This window comes from Ascidiella aspersa, chromosome 3 (genome assembly GCF_963924565.1).
Source record: "Ascidiella aspersa chromosome 3, kaAscAspe10.2, whole genome shotgun sequence".
NCBI lineage: Eukaryota > Metazoa > Chordata > Ascidiacea > Phlebobranchia > Ascidiidae > Ascidiella > Ascidiella aspersa.
The window spans coordinates 34,324,122-34,340,382 of NC_139449.1; the positions used below are offsets into that span (position 1 = coordinate 34,324,122).

The 16,261-nt window shown below is 37.0% G+C and overlaps 2 protein-coding genes across 2 annotated transcripts in view; one reads left to right on the forward strand and one right to left on the reverse strand.

Moving 5' to 3' along the window:
- Positions 1–1,984: 1,984 nt before the first annotated feature.
- LOC146162651 (stromal interaction molecule homolog) overlaps positions 1,985–16,261 on the reverse strand; it is a 30,451-nt gene continuing 16,174 nt past the window's right edge. Inside the window, exons 8-14 of the mRNA XM_083385347.1 lie at positions 16,009–16,185; positions 15,152–15,232; positions 14,474–14,571; positions 12,156–12,352; positions 11,362–11,433; positions 8,954–9,074; positions 1,985–3,876 (exon numbers count right to left, since the gene is read on the reverse strand). Coding sequence (XP_083241473.1) covers positions 3,336–3,876; positions 8,954–9,074; positions 11,362–11,433; positions 12,156–12,352; positions 14,474–14,571; positions 15,152–15,232; positions 16,009–16,185 — 1,287 coding nt within the window. The 3' untranslated portion in view covers positions 1,985–3,335. The remainder of the gene's footprint in view (positions 3,877–8,953; positions 9,075–11,361; positions 11,434–12,155; positions 12,353–14,473; positions 14,572–15,151; positions 15,233–16,008; positions 16,186–16,261) is intronic.
- Positions 5,721–7,481, forward strand: LOC146162652 (uncharacterized). Its single transcript, XM_083385348.1, has 3 exons — positions 5,721–5,860; positions 6,374–6,627; positions 7,194–7,481. Exons 1-3 carry the CDS (start codon positions 5,749–5,751, stop codon positions 7,386–7,388), a joined length of 561 nt encoding a protein of 186 aa, XP_083241474.1. The 5' UTR covers positions 5,721–5,748; the 3' UTR covers positions 7,389–7,481.

Here is a 16,261-nt window from a genome sequence, read left to right on the forward strand (position 1 = left end):
TGGAGCATGATATTACACGTCCGAATGTGTCTGGATAACCACTTTTGCGTTCAAATTAAAATGTTGGAGCGCAGTTTTCAAGTAAGAAACGGTATTGGGAATTTTGAGTAACAACACAGCTAGTGAGCAGGGCGTCTACAGTGCTTTACGACGTTGCAATTAAAGGAATGCTTGTTCGATGTTCACTCTCAGAGTTGCGTCACGAAACAAAAGGCAGCAACAAATAGCAGCCGAGCAAAATAACCCTTTAAACCAGCGAGAAAAAAGGCATTCCTATTACAAATATACTGTGACTTTAATATTAGGGATGTCCGGTCATATAGGATCGGAGACGATGTCAATCTGTACTTGCCGTGTCGATTTGGTACCAAACAACTTTTAGCCTTGTTTTTCGATTTAACGTAGATTTTTTAAGTTTAAACGTATTTTTTTTTCAAATAAAAAAATCGAAGATAAATAGGCTTCCGAACACAAAATAAATTTCGGCCAATAACTCAATGCACTTTTCGATTAAATTAATTCATTGAACGAAAACATGGTTGGCTGATGGTCCGAAGGTCGCGAGTTCGAATCTCACCGCAGGCTGTAGGTGGCTCACCGTGTTACGCCAAGTAATGACGTCATTTAGTATCGGCTGGATTGGAGTGAAATACCAAGTATTACCAACAAAATATTGCAAGGAATGTGACAGGGGCACCAGTACAACAACGACGACCAAATAACATAACAGAAAGTCATTAGAATCTATGCGTTCAAAAAACGGGCAATAGAACCTATGCCAGGGGTTCTTAAACTGGGGTCCATGGACCCCTTGGGGGGCGGAAATTAAATTAAGGGGGTCCATGAAGGCCTAATTGAAATATTTGTGTAAATTTAAAAAGTAATCATTTTTTCAAAAAAAGCAGTTTAACTAAAAACAAACGGTTTTGCACTGAATGCATTTAGACTCCATTTTAATTTCACATTTTTTTAGATCGAAATCAACAGATTTATAAAGTTCATTTGTATTGTGATTTATGACGTCATTTTTTGAAAAAATTTGCCCATCGTGGTCTACGCGACGTCAAACAAAATTTTAGGGTTCCGCGGTAAAAAAAGTTTAAGAACCCCTGATCAATGCGTTCAACAAACGGTCAATAGAATCTATTGGTAGAAAGACGTAAAGCAGAAATATCAAAGCCCGTACAAAAGCAGGTTAAATTTATGCGTGAACGTTTTTATTAGAAGGGATATTGTCACAACCTACCTGTTTTGGCACAGGCTTTGGTATTTAGTTTTACGTCATTTGCCACCACGCTACGAAAAATGAACGTAGAAAAATACAGCGAATTTATTTACTGACACGTAATACCATTTCGAGCGAATATTCAGTGGTAATACTGTTACGACGGATGGCTAAATGGAGGCGGTAAACTTATAAAAGTGAAAATGGTCTCGCAGAGCTCCTTAAGCTGTGTTTCAACACAAGTCCAAATTGACGCTCTAGAGAAAGCTTAGGCCCAGTCAAGCCAGAAATAGCAGCCATGAAACGACTTATTAAGATGACACGTAGGTTTGTATAACAGGGCGATGCTAATCTTATTTTCCTAGCCGATAGTAATACAACATTTAAATAATTAGAACATTCTTTAAACGGGTGGCCTAATTTACGTGTTTTTATTCGGCCAAGTTGAGAATATATTATAGATGGCAATATTTTGTAAACTTTGGAGATGACTTTTTTAAAACGTTATGTTTTGAAACTAAGTGAAACCGAATGTTTTTGCAGAGAACTTAGATAAATCGTACAAGCCTGGAAGTTGTGGAATTAAAGACTTTAAAAAACGGCAGCAGAAGTTTGCAGCATAATGGTTGGAGGTTGTAGAAAGATAAGAAAATCAAAGTCCGTACAGAAGTATAGGTTGCATTTTGAATGTTTTATCAGATGTTGCAAATGAATAAAGAGTTATTTGACACATTCAAAATGATAAAAAAAAAACTACTTCTGTATGGGCTTTAATATTCGTATTACGATAATAGAAGTTTTTTAAAGTTACTTGCTTTTCAAAAAATATAAAAAATAACTGAAAATATGAGTGTATGGCAGTTTCAGCGCATAGGCCACCAAAACACGGCAACTTTTGTTCAGTGTGCGTTAGTCGCCAAACATTGGCCTTTGCCTTTGAATGGCTATTTGGTCCCAAGCGAAAAAAACAGAACAAAAAAGAGAGCGAGCAAAACCTTAACCTGCAAGAGGTGGTGCGCGTGTGTCAGAAAACAAAGCAGAAATAAATGCACTTTATATCGTCGGGTTTGACCTTGCGTACGCAATAGACCCCTCATAATTCAGTTAGACGGATTGTCGCACCATAAAGCATGTACCCAGTAACTAAATCATTACTCAAAAGTTGCAAAGCTGGTCTTAGTCTTATTAGCAGCGCCAGTAGGTTGTAATTCCTATAAGGCGCTTGCAGCATTTCGCAGGCATATTAAAGTGCTATAAGTGGCACTGCTTGGTAGATAAAATGTATTTTAATAATGATAGGTGATAACTTTTTCGCATAAACGTGCTTTTTCAGGTCAAAGTAAAAACAAATAAAATAAGACTTAGTTTATCCTGTAACTAGCGTCATTTACTCGCTTGCTATTAATGATTTCATTCTTACTTTCCCTGATGAAGCACAGTTGTGCGAAAGTTTGTACTTAACAGTGTTGAAATACACGTTATCCATCAGCAGTGCTACTTGCTAACAGAAGTGCAATTACACTGGTACGGCCACAAGCCAAGTTTGATGCTTAAAAGGGCGATTGCAAGTTGTGGGTTAAAGTACGAATGGTGCGGGTTTAGTATAATCTCACTAAAGCCCGGTTTGTGTTATGTTGTCTATATGCCTCAAGCACCAACTATCGCGATAGTAACCTTAGATATATTTAAAACAGCCAATTTACCCTGGTCAGTTTGTGTATGGATCGCAAATAGGGCTGTCCGATAATTTAGAATCGGATTTTACGTCGGTTTATGAGTTTACCTTGTTTTGGTTGGCTAACGACCTAATGCCATTATCAGCAATACTGTATGCGTATTGCCACCAGAAAATACATTATTTAATTTTTTTACAACAGTAGTTTCAATGAAAAAATGTTTCGTTTAGCAACAAAAAAAATGATTCTATCTCGTTCGTTAGAGCCAACTCCCAAGGTCAGAATGACCTTTAAAACTTTTTGTCCAAAATATCGGAATATGGCATCAAATTAATGACCAAGTATCGGACATCCCACAAAACTCTTTAACCATTATAGAATGTGCAAAACAAACAAAGTCAAATAGTCGGGCACCATTTTCCGTCTCCCCTCAATTATTTCGACTTCTCCTTTTTCCTAAACAGGCCTTGAACGAAGCTCTTCTTGTGCTGTTTCTTCATCGATCCGGAATCGGCCGCGTTCAGAGTATTTTGCTTCACAAGCTCAGGGTTCGCTCTTCTCCCGTTGTGCGTTGCGTCTCCGATCAAATCGGGAAGCGACAGGGAACTGGCTGATTTCTGCGCTGATGACGTCATTAATATCCGGTTGATGACGTCATGTTTCGGCGCGGGTGTTTTGATGTCGTCCGGCGGCGGCGGTCGCGATTCGAGCGTCGATCTCCGCGGCGCCGACGGCGAGGAACGCGGTCGCGGGAAAGTGTTGCTTGAAAAAGAAGATGGCGGCGCCGCTGCTTCGGCCGTCTGCGGGGATTCGGCTCTCGATTCCCCGCAGGCGCTGGTTTTGACTTCCTCGCTCGACTCTTCGTCTTCTGGCTTCGGCTGCTGCTGTGGCTGTTGCTGTTGTTGGCGCGGAGACGTCTTCACCGAGTTGTTATTGCTTGCGGTTGGAAAGTTCGCCTCGGATTGCGAACGCGGTCTGGAAGGAAAACAAATGACTCAGGATTTTATTGACAGGTACAGCTTCAAAAAAGCGGTGTCGAATTTTAGGTGGTGGATGTTAAACTTTCATGCAATGTGGCTTCAAGTCAAAGAATGGCAGAAGGGCGTCTTTCAGGAGTTAATAAAACCACAAGTTATAACCGTATGAATATAAACCATTATACGCTACAGTCCTACGGAAAAAAACACTACTCGGGGAATATCAAAGCCCATAAAAAAGTAGGTATCATTTTAAAAAAACTGGGGTCCATGGACCCCTTGGGGGCCGCGAACTAGTTTTCGGGGTTCATGAAGGCCTACTTAAAATAATAGTGTATATTTAAGAAGTAATCTTTTTTTAAAGAAAACAGTTTGATTAAAAATAAAACGGTTTTGCACTGAATCCTATTTAGACTCCATTTCACTTTCACATTTTTGGACCAAAATCAGCAGATTTATAAAGTCTATTTGTACTGTGACGTCAATTTATGATGTCATTTTGGATTTTTTTTTTTAATTTTTAGAGGTCCACGGTAAAAAAAGTTTAAGAACCCCTGTTTCAAACGCTTTCCTTTAAAAAGAAATAAAGAGATATTCGAAATGTTCAAAAGATTACCTACTTCTATGGGCTTTGCCATTCTTTACTGCCTTTTTTAAAAACCTTCAACCACTATATGCTCCAAAGTTTATAATAATTGGTATTAACAAATTAAAAAATAAATAAATTAAGGTAAATAAGGCCAGAGGCAAACCATGTCAAAAAATAAGACATCAGCTGCCACTAATGCTTTTACGCGGCGATTGAATACTCAAAAAACTCTATTTTAAACGTTCGGCAAATAGTTAGATGTCCCACGGTTTTCTAGGAATTTTTAAACAGTTTGTAAGTAATAATGGACGCCCAATGGCTGGAAGTTGTATTAATATTGCAGGTTAGCATGCCTATGATTTAATTTAAAGGCATTTAAAAGGTTTTTAAGACCTAAAATTAGATCACGAGTTTTAGAATATCATTAAAATGACATGGCAACAAAGTAACGTCATAAAAAAGACTTAAGAAACCTGCTGTTTTCTGCCGTATTAATGTGAAACTAAAATGGAGGCTAAATACATTTAATGAAAAATTGCCAAGGCGTTTTTTTTATTAAACCTTTTCCGTTGTAAAATTATTCGATTTTAAGCATTAATATTTCTTTCTTTTTTTATGCATTAATATTTCATTTTTTCATTTAGTTTAGGCCAGCGGTTCTCAACCAGTGGGGCCAAAAGAACATTTGAGGTGGGCCACAGACCAATTTTAAGAAGCTAGATTTAGTTTCATTTGTGTCACTATATTTAATTTTACAGAAATAATGGCTTGGGGAGAAATTAAAAAGGAATGTAAATTTATTGTTCAGCCGCAAGTATCTCACTAATGCACGGTTGAATAAATAATCTGTTTTAAAATATGTTCTGCTGTGTTTTGTTCTAAACCTATTTTAAAGTTTTGTCTTTCATAAAACTATTGGGCCACAGAGTTTTTTTTTCAACGTAAATGGGCCACGAAAGAAAAAAAGGTTGAGAACTACTGGATAAGGCCTTCATGGACCTCCTAACACTTGTCCACTAACCCCCAAGGCGTCCACCGACTGAAGAACCCATAGCTTATTACCACAGACCACAAACAAACACAAAAACCCGGAAAACAGTTCATTTAATGTGTCGTGCTTTGTGCATAACAGTATGAATAGCGGCGAATTTACACAAAACAAGCATTCACAAGTCAACACGTGTTACCGGAAAAACAGGAATATAACAGCGGAGTCGACAGAACACTAACACTCAATTCAGGTATACTACCGCGGTTGGCAAGACCAAGCTACATTACAACATGGGAATGGCTCAACTTGTCTCTGTGGTTCTAGTATTGCTGCAAGCACACAATTCGCTCGGACAAAAGATTGATTTCATCATCGAGGAAAAGATCGACAACAAAATACAAGGTTTGGTTCGGTAAATGTATTGGTGCAAATCAAGGGTCGCAAAATTCGTATAATAAATGTATTTTTTTCAAATTTAAAAAAAAATATAAAGTAAATATGTTTGAATTTTTCAAGTCGGTTTTAAAGGTACTGTGGTGAACTGTTCAATAAACTGTTTTGATTTCGCGTAGGTCTCTCAAATTCCAGGGCGTCTTAAACACTCTGATGTGAACCCACGTTGGGCGCCTAATAACTGCTATACATTTAAGCTTAGTATGTGTTTCCACTAAGAACCTTTCCCTCCAACAGAACACAGAATGCCGACGTTAAAACAAAATTTTAACAGCTAGACAATTGCACCGCTTCGAACGAAAATCAGTCAGCAAGGTCTAGAAATTTGAACGGTGCTTTTCTCAAGTTGTTATACATATACTGCTTATTTCTTAAAACGATTTATGCTGTATATTGCTGTATGCTCATTTTTCTACCAAACATCATACTAATTACTAATACAGATGATTTTCATATTTTTAGAGTTTTCACGTTGCTACGGAGTAATTTTTGATCGTCAGTGTTTCTGGCTTCCCAACACCGTAGCGTCAATGGCTCATGGCCAGGGATTGAGATCAGCGGCCAACCTCTGTCGCTATTTCGGTGGAACTCTAGTTGATATTGAAAGTAGGCAAATGTACGAGGCGCTGTATTCGTACATCCAGCGTGCCTGGAACTTGTACGTGGACGAGCCCGAAGCCAATTACGTTGAAGTGTGGTTGGCGTCAAGATACGAGGTTGGATTTTAAATTAGGACGTTTAAAAATAAACCGGAATGCCTTTTGGTTAAGTTCTTTTTTTACTGACATATCACAATAAAGGGAATTGAAACAACCAGTGTTGTAATGACTTAAGCCAATGACTTGACTTAAGTCAACTTCAGGCACTAGTTTCTAGGGAGTTGAGTTAACAAAGGTTTTTGAGCAATCGACTTGACTTAAAGTCTTTCGGACAAATGACTTGGGTTGAAATGAAGTTTTTCTTTAAACATTTTATTTAAATTGGGTTATTTATCCTAATATTTGCACATAAAACAGTTTAATTGCTATATGTGGCGCTTATGATTATGATATCTCTTACTTGAATTATTTCTCAATTTCGAACACGTTTAAGATTTGTTTTTTTTAAGTGTTTAGTTAGATTTTTTTCTTTACCTTTAATTGATAGTGCTGTGTTTTTCTAGAACTTTTACTCTTTGCTAAGTTTTTGCACGAGACTCTTTTTATCACCGTTTTTCGGGGAACATTTTATTTTACTTAATGGAACTTCAAAAAAGATTTTAATTCAAAACCCTCAAATTTAGAACGGGCGGGTTCGTAGCTCGACAGGCGGCGCAACTTTCGCGCGATGGTACAGGAACTACCCAACTAACGATGGCCACTTAATGGGCTGGTCCATCCCAACCAACTCGACACGACCGGCCGCCAAGATCGGCGTATGGAACTGGGCGGATCTCAACTACAATGTGGCAGTGCCTTTTTGCCGCATGAATGCTTAAAGCAGAAGTCGCCAACTTGTGAACTTGAAGCCTATTTTTCGAAAATTATTTTTTAAAGCTTGATAATGAATTGCAAAGCCAAAAAGGTCTTAATACCAGGTTTATATATATATATATATATATATTTTTTTTTTTTTAATACCAGGTTTATATATTTTTTGTAATATTTCGGATCAATGTTTTTTTTTATTATATGTATTATTTTAAGAGACAAAATGAACAAATTTTTTTTAAGGGACAAAAGTGTGATTTTTAGGCTGAGATTTTTGATGAGGTGACATAATCCAATTAGGCCTCGCAGTCTCCATATTGTGTATAAAACAAAAGCGGAGTTGTTTTAACTTTTAAAGCCAGAAAGATATATTTTTTCAGTTTTTAAACGATTTGGAAATAAATGATGCTATCATCAGTGGAAAATTAGGTTTAAAAAAGTAATTTGGCTAACTGTAATAAAATTGTACAATAGCAATACCAGCGCTCATAGCATTGTACCTCTGCGACCTTATAAATGTGCTGTTGTTGTTATCTGTTTAGTTTGTGTACGCATATACTTAGCACCGCATTGGTGTTTTATTTGTAGATATTGGAATACTACAACGAAAAAATAAAAGTAAAAAACGCAAAATGCTTCTTTAAGTACAAATTAAATAGCCTACCTCCATTGGGTTAATTATATCTTTGTTCTTTCTTTTTAAAAAATGTACCTATATGTTTATATCTATATCTCCAAAATTTAAAACAAAAATTCCAAAGTAATGAAAGACGTTCTTATTGTTAATCAAACATAGGGAAACTCTAAACTTTAGCAAATAATAAGCAGAACGCCTGAAATACCACGCTTTATAACGACAATGTTACAGTAATATAGGTTTCATGAGTTTAAAAATCCTGCTGCTAATTTTACGTATATTTCAAATTCAACTATAATACAAAAATGTAGGGAGTTCGATGGTACAAACCTGAATCAGTAGAGTTAAAGTATAGGTGGCCGTAATTATAGTATTTAAAAACTGGTATCAGAAGCAACTAAAGAAAATCGCAGTATTGTAAGCAAAACAGTTTTTGATCCTTGGTTGGACTTGGGGGTTTAAGTCGTAAGTGCACTGGAGTTTATTTTGCGAGCAAAAAACATTGGTCATGTTAACAGTGTAAACGACTTGGGATGACCGGGGCATATGGTACGTGTCATTTCAGGTTGGTCTTATGACAAGTTTTCTGTTTATTGAGCTCATATTGCTGATTAGCTGTGTTTTGATTTTTTGAATTTTTTTATACTTGCATTTTCAGAGACTAACAGCGTCATTTCTTGATGTACTTCTTCCGATAGTGGAACAGACAACATTTTCCAATCTTGTTGACATTTAGCATGCGTTCTTCAAGTATTATTCACGTAAAATGAACAATATTTTTCGCTAAGAGTGTTCGCATAACTAATTTAACTATAAAATGGCAAACAAAAAATATGTGTCCAAGCGCATTCTAAAAAGGCCAAATCTCTAGTATTCGTAAAAAGGCCAATCTGACCACTCTGGTATATCCAAGATATACGACATAGTAATACTCACATGAGGCCGCTGTCGTGAGATTTCGACATTGCGACGAAATCTGTGAGCGAAGGATAAGAGTTCGAGCTCTTTTTGGTGGTCTGCTTTTCTTCGACGCTCTTCGACTTTTCACGCGTCAGATCTTAAAAAATAAGAAATCTTTGTAAATGTACGTGTTTGTCTAATTCTTAATAGGGTAATCAGGTGGCACTATATGCCAACAAATTGAATTGGATTCTCGACAAGCTTTTGCGCAACCGTTCTTCATCAGGTCAAAGTAGAAATGAAAACAAATAAAGTGCACGACGTAGAAAGCACAAGCGCGAGTAAAAGGCGGTAACATATCATTTACACAGGCACATGCTCGCAAAGACGTGTGTGATTTACCGAATAAGAAAAAGAAAAAAGGCGCTCAAAAAACAAAAAAAACAATGGAGGGATTCGGTGAAAATGAACGCGCTATATTTACGCAAGGGTCGGCAAACTCTTAGTAACGCAAGCTGCATTCCGAGATACAAGGGCCGCTCATTAAAGACAAAAGTTTGTAAAGTGAATTAAAGTTCATTTGTGCACAATCACGTGAGAGCGGACTACAGAGGACACAACAGAGTTTTTTAGATGCTCGGGACTCGAGGAGTCGGTTTGTTTTGCCGGAGTCGGAGTCGGACTCGGAACTCGAGTAGGCCGATGTAAAACTACCAGGGTAGCGAGTCCGACATGCGCAGTACCAAATTTTAAAACTTATACGGCCGCCAACCGTGAGTTGTAGAGGTGGAATGGCATATGGTGGAATATTTTTCAACCATGTATTGTAAATGAATGAATTATACGACACCCCTATAAGAGGATTGCTGAATATCGACCACATTTAGTTACGTAAATTGGTGAAATACATGCTGCAGAGTCCGGGCCGGACTCTGGACTTGAAGAAATCGCAGATTTGACCGGAGTCGGACTCGGGTTTATTTTTTCGGTCGAAGTCGGACTCGGGTTAATTTTAACCGACTCCGTAGCCCTGGTCGATAGGTTAATGCGAGGTGTTATATTAAGAACACTGCTGTTTTGCCACAAGTAAATAAATCAAAAAACAAAATATACTTTAAATACGAGCTCAACCTCTATTTAATTTTTGTGCCACAAAAAACATGTCAAAGAGTCACATAAGGCTCGCCAGCAGCAGTTTTATTCTGTTTATTTGAAGCAAGAATTAAGACGACTTTTCTGAAAGTATGTTTGAAAATAACTCCGGGAGACATGAAAGTGTGAAGTGCGAAAAAAATTGCCCTTTTAAATAAAAACAGTAAGTTTTATATTATATATATATATATATAAATTGTTTCAAACAAAAGTTTATTTACAAAAGGTATTTTAAGTTAAGGTTATTAAAATATCCATAAGTAAAAAAAATCCTAACTGAACACAATTTTATTACAAATAACACAGTTTTTGTTTCGTTTAGTAGTGAACTTTACAATAAGTTCTCCGATAATGTCATGGACCCCTTTTATGAATGGAGAACACAGCATTTAAAACGCAGTAGTCTTTTGTGACGTCACTTACACTAAATCGGGCGCATTTTTTAAATTTCCTAGACTGAATCACGTCGTGATAGCAAAACACACGCCGATAACAAAATCGATTTACGATCGCTCGATCAGTTTATTTTCACATCGCATGACGTCACGACGGGTCGCATGACGTCATTAGTGGGTTTATTACGGGTCATTTGTGGCAGTCTAGACGATTTTATGGCCGCCACAATAGTGAACGGCTATATTTTTACATCGCGGTTTCGGGTCAATTTTTTTTGCAATGTGTTTTATATGAGAACGCCATCACAAAAATAAATCGGCAGCCTACCTATTTTTTAACTAAAACTATAAATTAATATTTGATTTTCGGAGGGGGGGGGGGCAGTTTGCTTATCAAAATTGGCAAAAATAAAACAAATAAGTCAAAGCAATAACTACAAATACACGTACAACTAGTAACCGGTCTGGAACGCCTGGAAATCCTGATATTTTATTTATTCTAAATAACTACATATGTTTGGCTTTTCCAGGCATTTGTAGTGACAGGAATAAGGCAGGATATCAACGTGCTGCAGCCGAGTAGTATCTCAATGGGAAATTTGCACAGAGTTATTTTCAATTTTCCCTAATTTTAAGTTAAATTGCTTCGTGCAAAGATCAGCTGCAAAATGTGAGAGGTTTGTGGAATCGCATGTAAAAAGTCACGTTGATAGATTTAGGAATCGATTACAACAGCGTTTTTCCGATTTATAAACTGTTGCTACCAGGCAAAATAATATTAATCAAAAACAGCTCCTTTGGTAACTGTAATTATAACACTAGCGAGCCACAAATCTTTCTACTCCAATAAGTTGCATGCCACACATAATATCCAATTTTATTGTAATTATTTTTCACCTCTCAGGCTTCCAAGCTTGTCAAGGCTTTCTGATGAATCGAGCACAGATACATTGGTGGAAGTGCTCAGAGCTGCGATCAATAAAAGCAGCCGGTTAAATGAAAGATTTAAGAAAAAATTGATTTATTTTGATAGTGGTGCTTAATACTATTGATAGTGTTGCTAAATACTATTGATATAAACAAAAGCACGGTTTACTAAAAAAAGCAATTCGAATATACGCATTTCAAGTGTTTGTATTCTATACGTTTTGGGGTCGTGAAAGAAACATATATCGGTGGTTGTCTGGTGAGAGACGCATTGGGAAAAAGAAAAAATTGGCTGTTTTAGATCAATAGAAAAAATAGGCTTTTAAACAGACTAAAAACGATTCGATTCGATCCAAAACTGAAGTCTTTGTCAGTGTACAGCAATTCATTAATAACACAAAGGCTTACACAAGTGGATCGTATCTTAAATCGAATGAATATTACAGAAACGGCATCAGTGAGTTAAAACATCATCGCCAAACACCTACAAGTAACTAACAATGTGAGCTCCCTCCCTCTACAAGGTGGTAACACCAACTGCCGTAAGGACAACTACAATGTCAAGGCACCACGTGCCCAGTGACCTTTGACCGTTTGGCCGCAAGTAATAGAATGCTTATTCAATTAAAGGTCATAAAGCACTTACACCGATATGCGCTTTGGCAAACTCACTGTTAATCTTAACACAGAAAATTTTTTTTTTTTCATTTTTTATTTTATTGAAACTCTAAACATAACAACTCCAAACAAAAAAATACTCTTACTTGAATAAGTCGAAGCCTTTCGTTGCAGCGACGCATTTTCGGCGCTTGACCTCTTTGACGTCATCCGCTGGGGGCGCTGCACGGCGGGGGTGGAGGGTAAGTGTGACGTCATGAACTTGCACTTGCACAACGATTCGAGTTCGGCCCACCGCTTGCGTTGTTCGGTTGAATCACGTTGAACCGACTTGAGGGCGTCCCTGGGTTGAAAGAGGTTGAGTGAGTTTATTTTCTTAATTAATAAACTTTGACGTAAGTTCAATTAACTTGACGTGAGTACAATTAACTTGATGTGAGTGCAATTAAGTCACTGTTTTCAAATGACTTTACTTAGCTTAAGTCTTTTGGTAAAGTGACTTAACTTGACTTCGGTGTTTTTTGGGCAAAATGACTTGACTTGGTATTTTGGAAAATTTATTAGACTTGACTTAAGTATTTTGGATATAATTGACTGACTTCAGTCTTTTGCACAATTGACTTGACATGACTCAAGTATTTTGGAAATTAGATTTGAATCGGGTCTTTTGGACAATTGACTTGACTTGACTTGACTTAAGTCTTTTGGACAATTGACTTGACTTGACTTAAGTCTATTGGACAAATGAGTAGGGTTGAATTGAAATGTTTTCTGTAAGCATTTTTTTATAAAATTCGGTTACTTATTTCATTTTTTGAACTTAACAATTTGCTTGCTGTATAATATGTTTGTTGTTTTTTGGACGACTTTTTGCTTATAAATCGAACGACTTGCAATTTTAATAGCTTGCCGTTTACTTTTTACGATAAGGACTTGACCTGGAATTGATTTGCTCTAAAAATGAATTGACTTGGACTTACAAATGAATTGACTGGGACTTTTTTCAAAACGACTTGTTTACAACACTGTTCCTGGGATAAAAGAGGTAAAGTGTTAGTTAACTTGGTTCGGATTTTTAAAATCAATTGTTATATTTGTCAGACCGCGTGAGCACACAGCGATTCTGGATATCCGATATTTGCAGTATTATTCCGATACCGAGACCCGATATTGTGAACATAAAGTATCACGATTGGATACCAAGTTAGGTTATACCATGGTTTCAAAGTTAAATTAATGAAACTATTGAGACTTGGCAAACGCTACAAGTAGGGACGTCTGATAATGTCGCCGATACCCTTGAAACTTCTTCTCATAAACATTGGTCCGAAAAATAAAAAGGCCTGTTTTGTAAACTGCATTACAGCAAAAAGATCTTGCATACAACTCAAAATTAAAGTTTTTAAAATATAAACAAATGCGTAACTAATTTCAAAACCTCTATATTGACAACAATAAGACAAGAGATAATGTTCTTGTGATTGCGAAACATTTGCAACAACATCATTTAAGAAGATCTCAAAATCGCTGGTCAATTTAGTCAAGTTACTTGTTTACCTTAAGCTAAAAAAAATAAATTTAGTTAAAATAGTTAAAATATATGTGGCAGTTCCAAGAAATATCGAAACCACGTGGTAGTAAGAATATCGAAAACCATACGAGTAGTTGCATTTTGAATGTTTCTAACAAAACTTATGGTTCATTTACAAGATAGTTTCACAATCCAACATTGTTGACGTATTGTCCTACTGTTGTTTATTTGCTTGTAAATATGTCGTATGTCGTGGTAGTTTCCGTTTACATCAAATTTAAATACAATTTCGGCCCGCGCTTAATTTAAACGATTTCCACTTTAGTAAATTTAACAAAATAGTACGTTAACAACTTGAGGTAACAAGACTTCCTAACTAAACAAAATGTCGGCCAGATAACCTAAAAAAATGAAACGTTTCAATTTCATCTATTTTGCTTGTTTGCGCATAGTAATGACGTCATTTAGTATCGAATTGGACCGCGATACTTTTTTGTCCAAAATATCGGGTATCGGAAGATAATGTCCAATTTTGGTCATCGCTAGCAACAAATTTTTTGAAATCCGTTCAAGTACTCGCAATCGAACAGGGAAAACAATCTATTGGAATTGCAATGCTACAATGTTGCGTCGTTGTCCAAACGCCTCTTGACGTATAATTAATTACTCATGACGTCACAATTTCAATTGCGGTGCAGAAATCACGCTTTGCGGTGCAACGTGAAAAGTTAGAACGCTCGTATTTAGACCAAACATTATTGCGTCGTCGCCAGAACGCCTCATGACGTCACAATTTCATTTTCAGCGTAGTAGCCACGCTTCCCCGAATAATTTGTTCTCGAGAAAAAAAAAAGATTTGGGGACGTCAAATTGGTTTACGCCAAACAATCGGTAAAATAAAAAAATGTTGTTGTACGACTTTCAGACACTTACTTCGCGAGCTGGACCTCTATATCGAAGCTGTCCACTTGTCTGCTGTGGATGAAGTGAACTGTGCTGAAGATGGACACTTTCTTCTTCATCTTTTGGAACTGCAAGTAACATACCAAACGATAAGAAATAATGCCGGACTCTGGGTTATTTTAACTTGGACATTTAACTTATAGGGATGACCGATATATAGGATCGGAGCTGATAACCGATGACAGCTGGTAGTTGCTCGTCCGATACTTTGGTGCTATCGGTGCCGATTCGTTAACATTTTTGTATAGGTATTTCAGAAATAACATGTCTCTAAACGCATATTGAAACGGCAATTTTTTCTTTTACAAATTTCCTAATGCTGCAGCAGATTTTTGCCTGAACAATAATCACACCAAAAAAACAAATTTTAAACTTTTCAAAATTTATTATGCTTGTTTAACAATAGGAATAACTTGGTATCGGGTAAATACTTTTGTCCAAAATATCGGGTATCGGTATCGGAATTAAATTATTCCGACTATTACCGATTAATCTTTTTCCGAATGGTGTTTTATTACGACATAAATGTCATTCTAATTTCGGTCTTACTGATAGAGCCCACGCACTATTGGCTCGCAGAAAACACAACTATCTTTCCACCAACATGGAACCAGTGCTTTAAAAAACGAAATTATTGGGAAATCTCACCTGTAATGTTGCGTGTTCCACCTTCTTTTGAGCTTGTTGCCGTTTTATCTCGTGTAACCTCATTTCGACTTGGTAAGTGTTCTTAAAATAATAAAGACAATATTTACATCGGCAAAAATTGAAGAAATATTTATTATATGCAGTGTTGTAACAAATATAATTTTGAAACGACTGAAGTCCCAGTCCAAGTTATTGTCAGAGCAAGTCAATTTGTAACAAAATAAAATCATTAACTGATCTTTTGATTTTCCAACAAAATAAACGTAACATCTTGTTTCACAAGAATAATTTGGTTAGAAAAGTAACCAAATTTTATTAAATTTGTTTATTGAAAACGCCCCAATGACTTAAGTCCAGGTCAAATCAAAGTTGTCATTATCATAAATCATTACAACACTGTCCAACACTGTCCATATATACCCTTCCAAACAACATATCCACCCTATTTTAATTACGTAAATGTGTGGAATACAGGCCGAAGAGGCAAAGCCAGATTCGGGACGCCACGAAATCAGCAAAATCTCGGGACTCGGAAGTCGCACTCGAGTTTATTTTTTCTTTCGGGTCGCAAATATTACATTTGGTTTAAGTTAGGTTTGGGGTTAGCATTAACGTTCGGGTGGTGGTGATATTAAATTTAATTTTCAGAGATTTGCATTGTTTCCAGTATTTATGAGCTTATAATCCATTTAAATTACTTTGTGAACCAGGTAAATAGCCTCAGGAAGTGCCAATTGGCTATTTGCCTGGCTTGGGAACGCATACATCCATTAGTGATAAAATACATCGAATCAAACTACTTTGTAGTCTTGTTTTAACCGACTCTGCACTCCGCAGCCCTGTAAAAACAAACCCACCTTGAGGCAAGCGACTAGCTTCGCAGGAGGCGACCACTTTTTCTCGCTGAGCCGGAGTCTCTGCTCCGCTTGTTCCAATCTGCTCCTCACTTCTGCCAGTTCCTCTTGAGCCTCCGCAAGTCGGGAGTGGAGGCTCGCATCCGAGCTGAGAGATGAGTCCGATCCCGAGTGCGGCATCTGTAGGAGAAAAGAAGAAAAATGTGGATTGGACTCCTGGACTCTATACACGGGCGTAATTGGCTTGTCAAAGTTC

What these genes read in the sequence shown, in the direction of transcription:
- LOC146162652 (XM_083385348.1), top strand. Translation starts at nt 5,749, where the DNA reads ATGGGAATGGCTCAACTTGTCTCTGTGGTTCTAGTATTGCTGCAAGCA. An exon ending in GATCGACAACAAAATACAAG is followed by an intron (nt 5,861 to 6,373) that starts GTTTGGTTCGGT and finishes TCATATTTTTAG; the next exon opens with AGTTTTCACGTTGCTACGGA. An exon ending in GGTTGGCGTCAAGATACGAG is followed by an intron (nt 6,628 to 7,193) that starts GTTGGATTTTAA and finishes CCTCAAATTTAG; the next exon opens with AACGGGCGGGTTCGTAGCTC.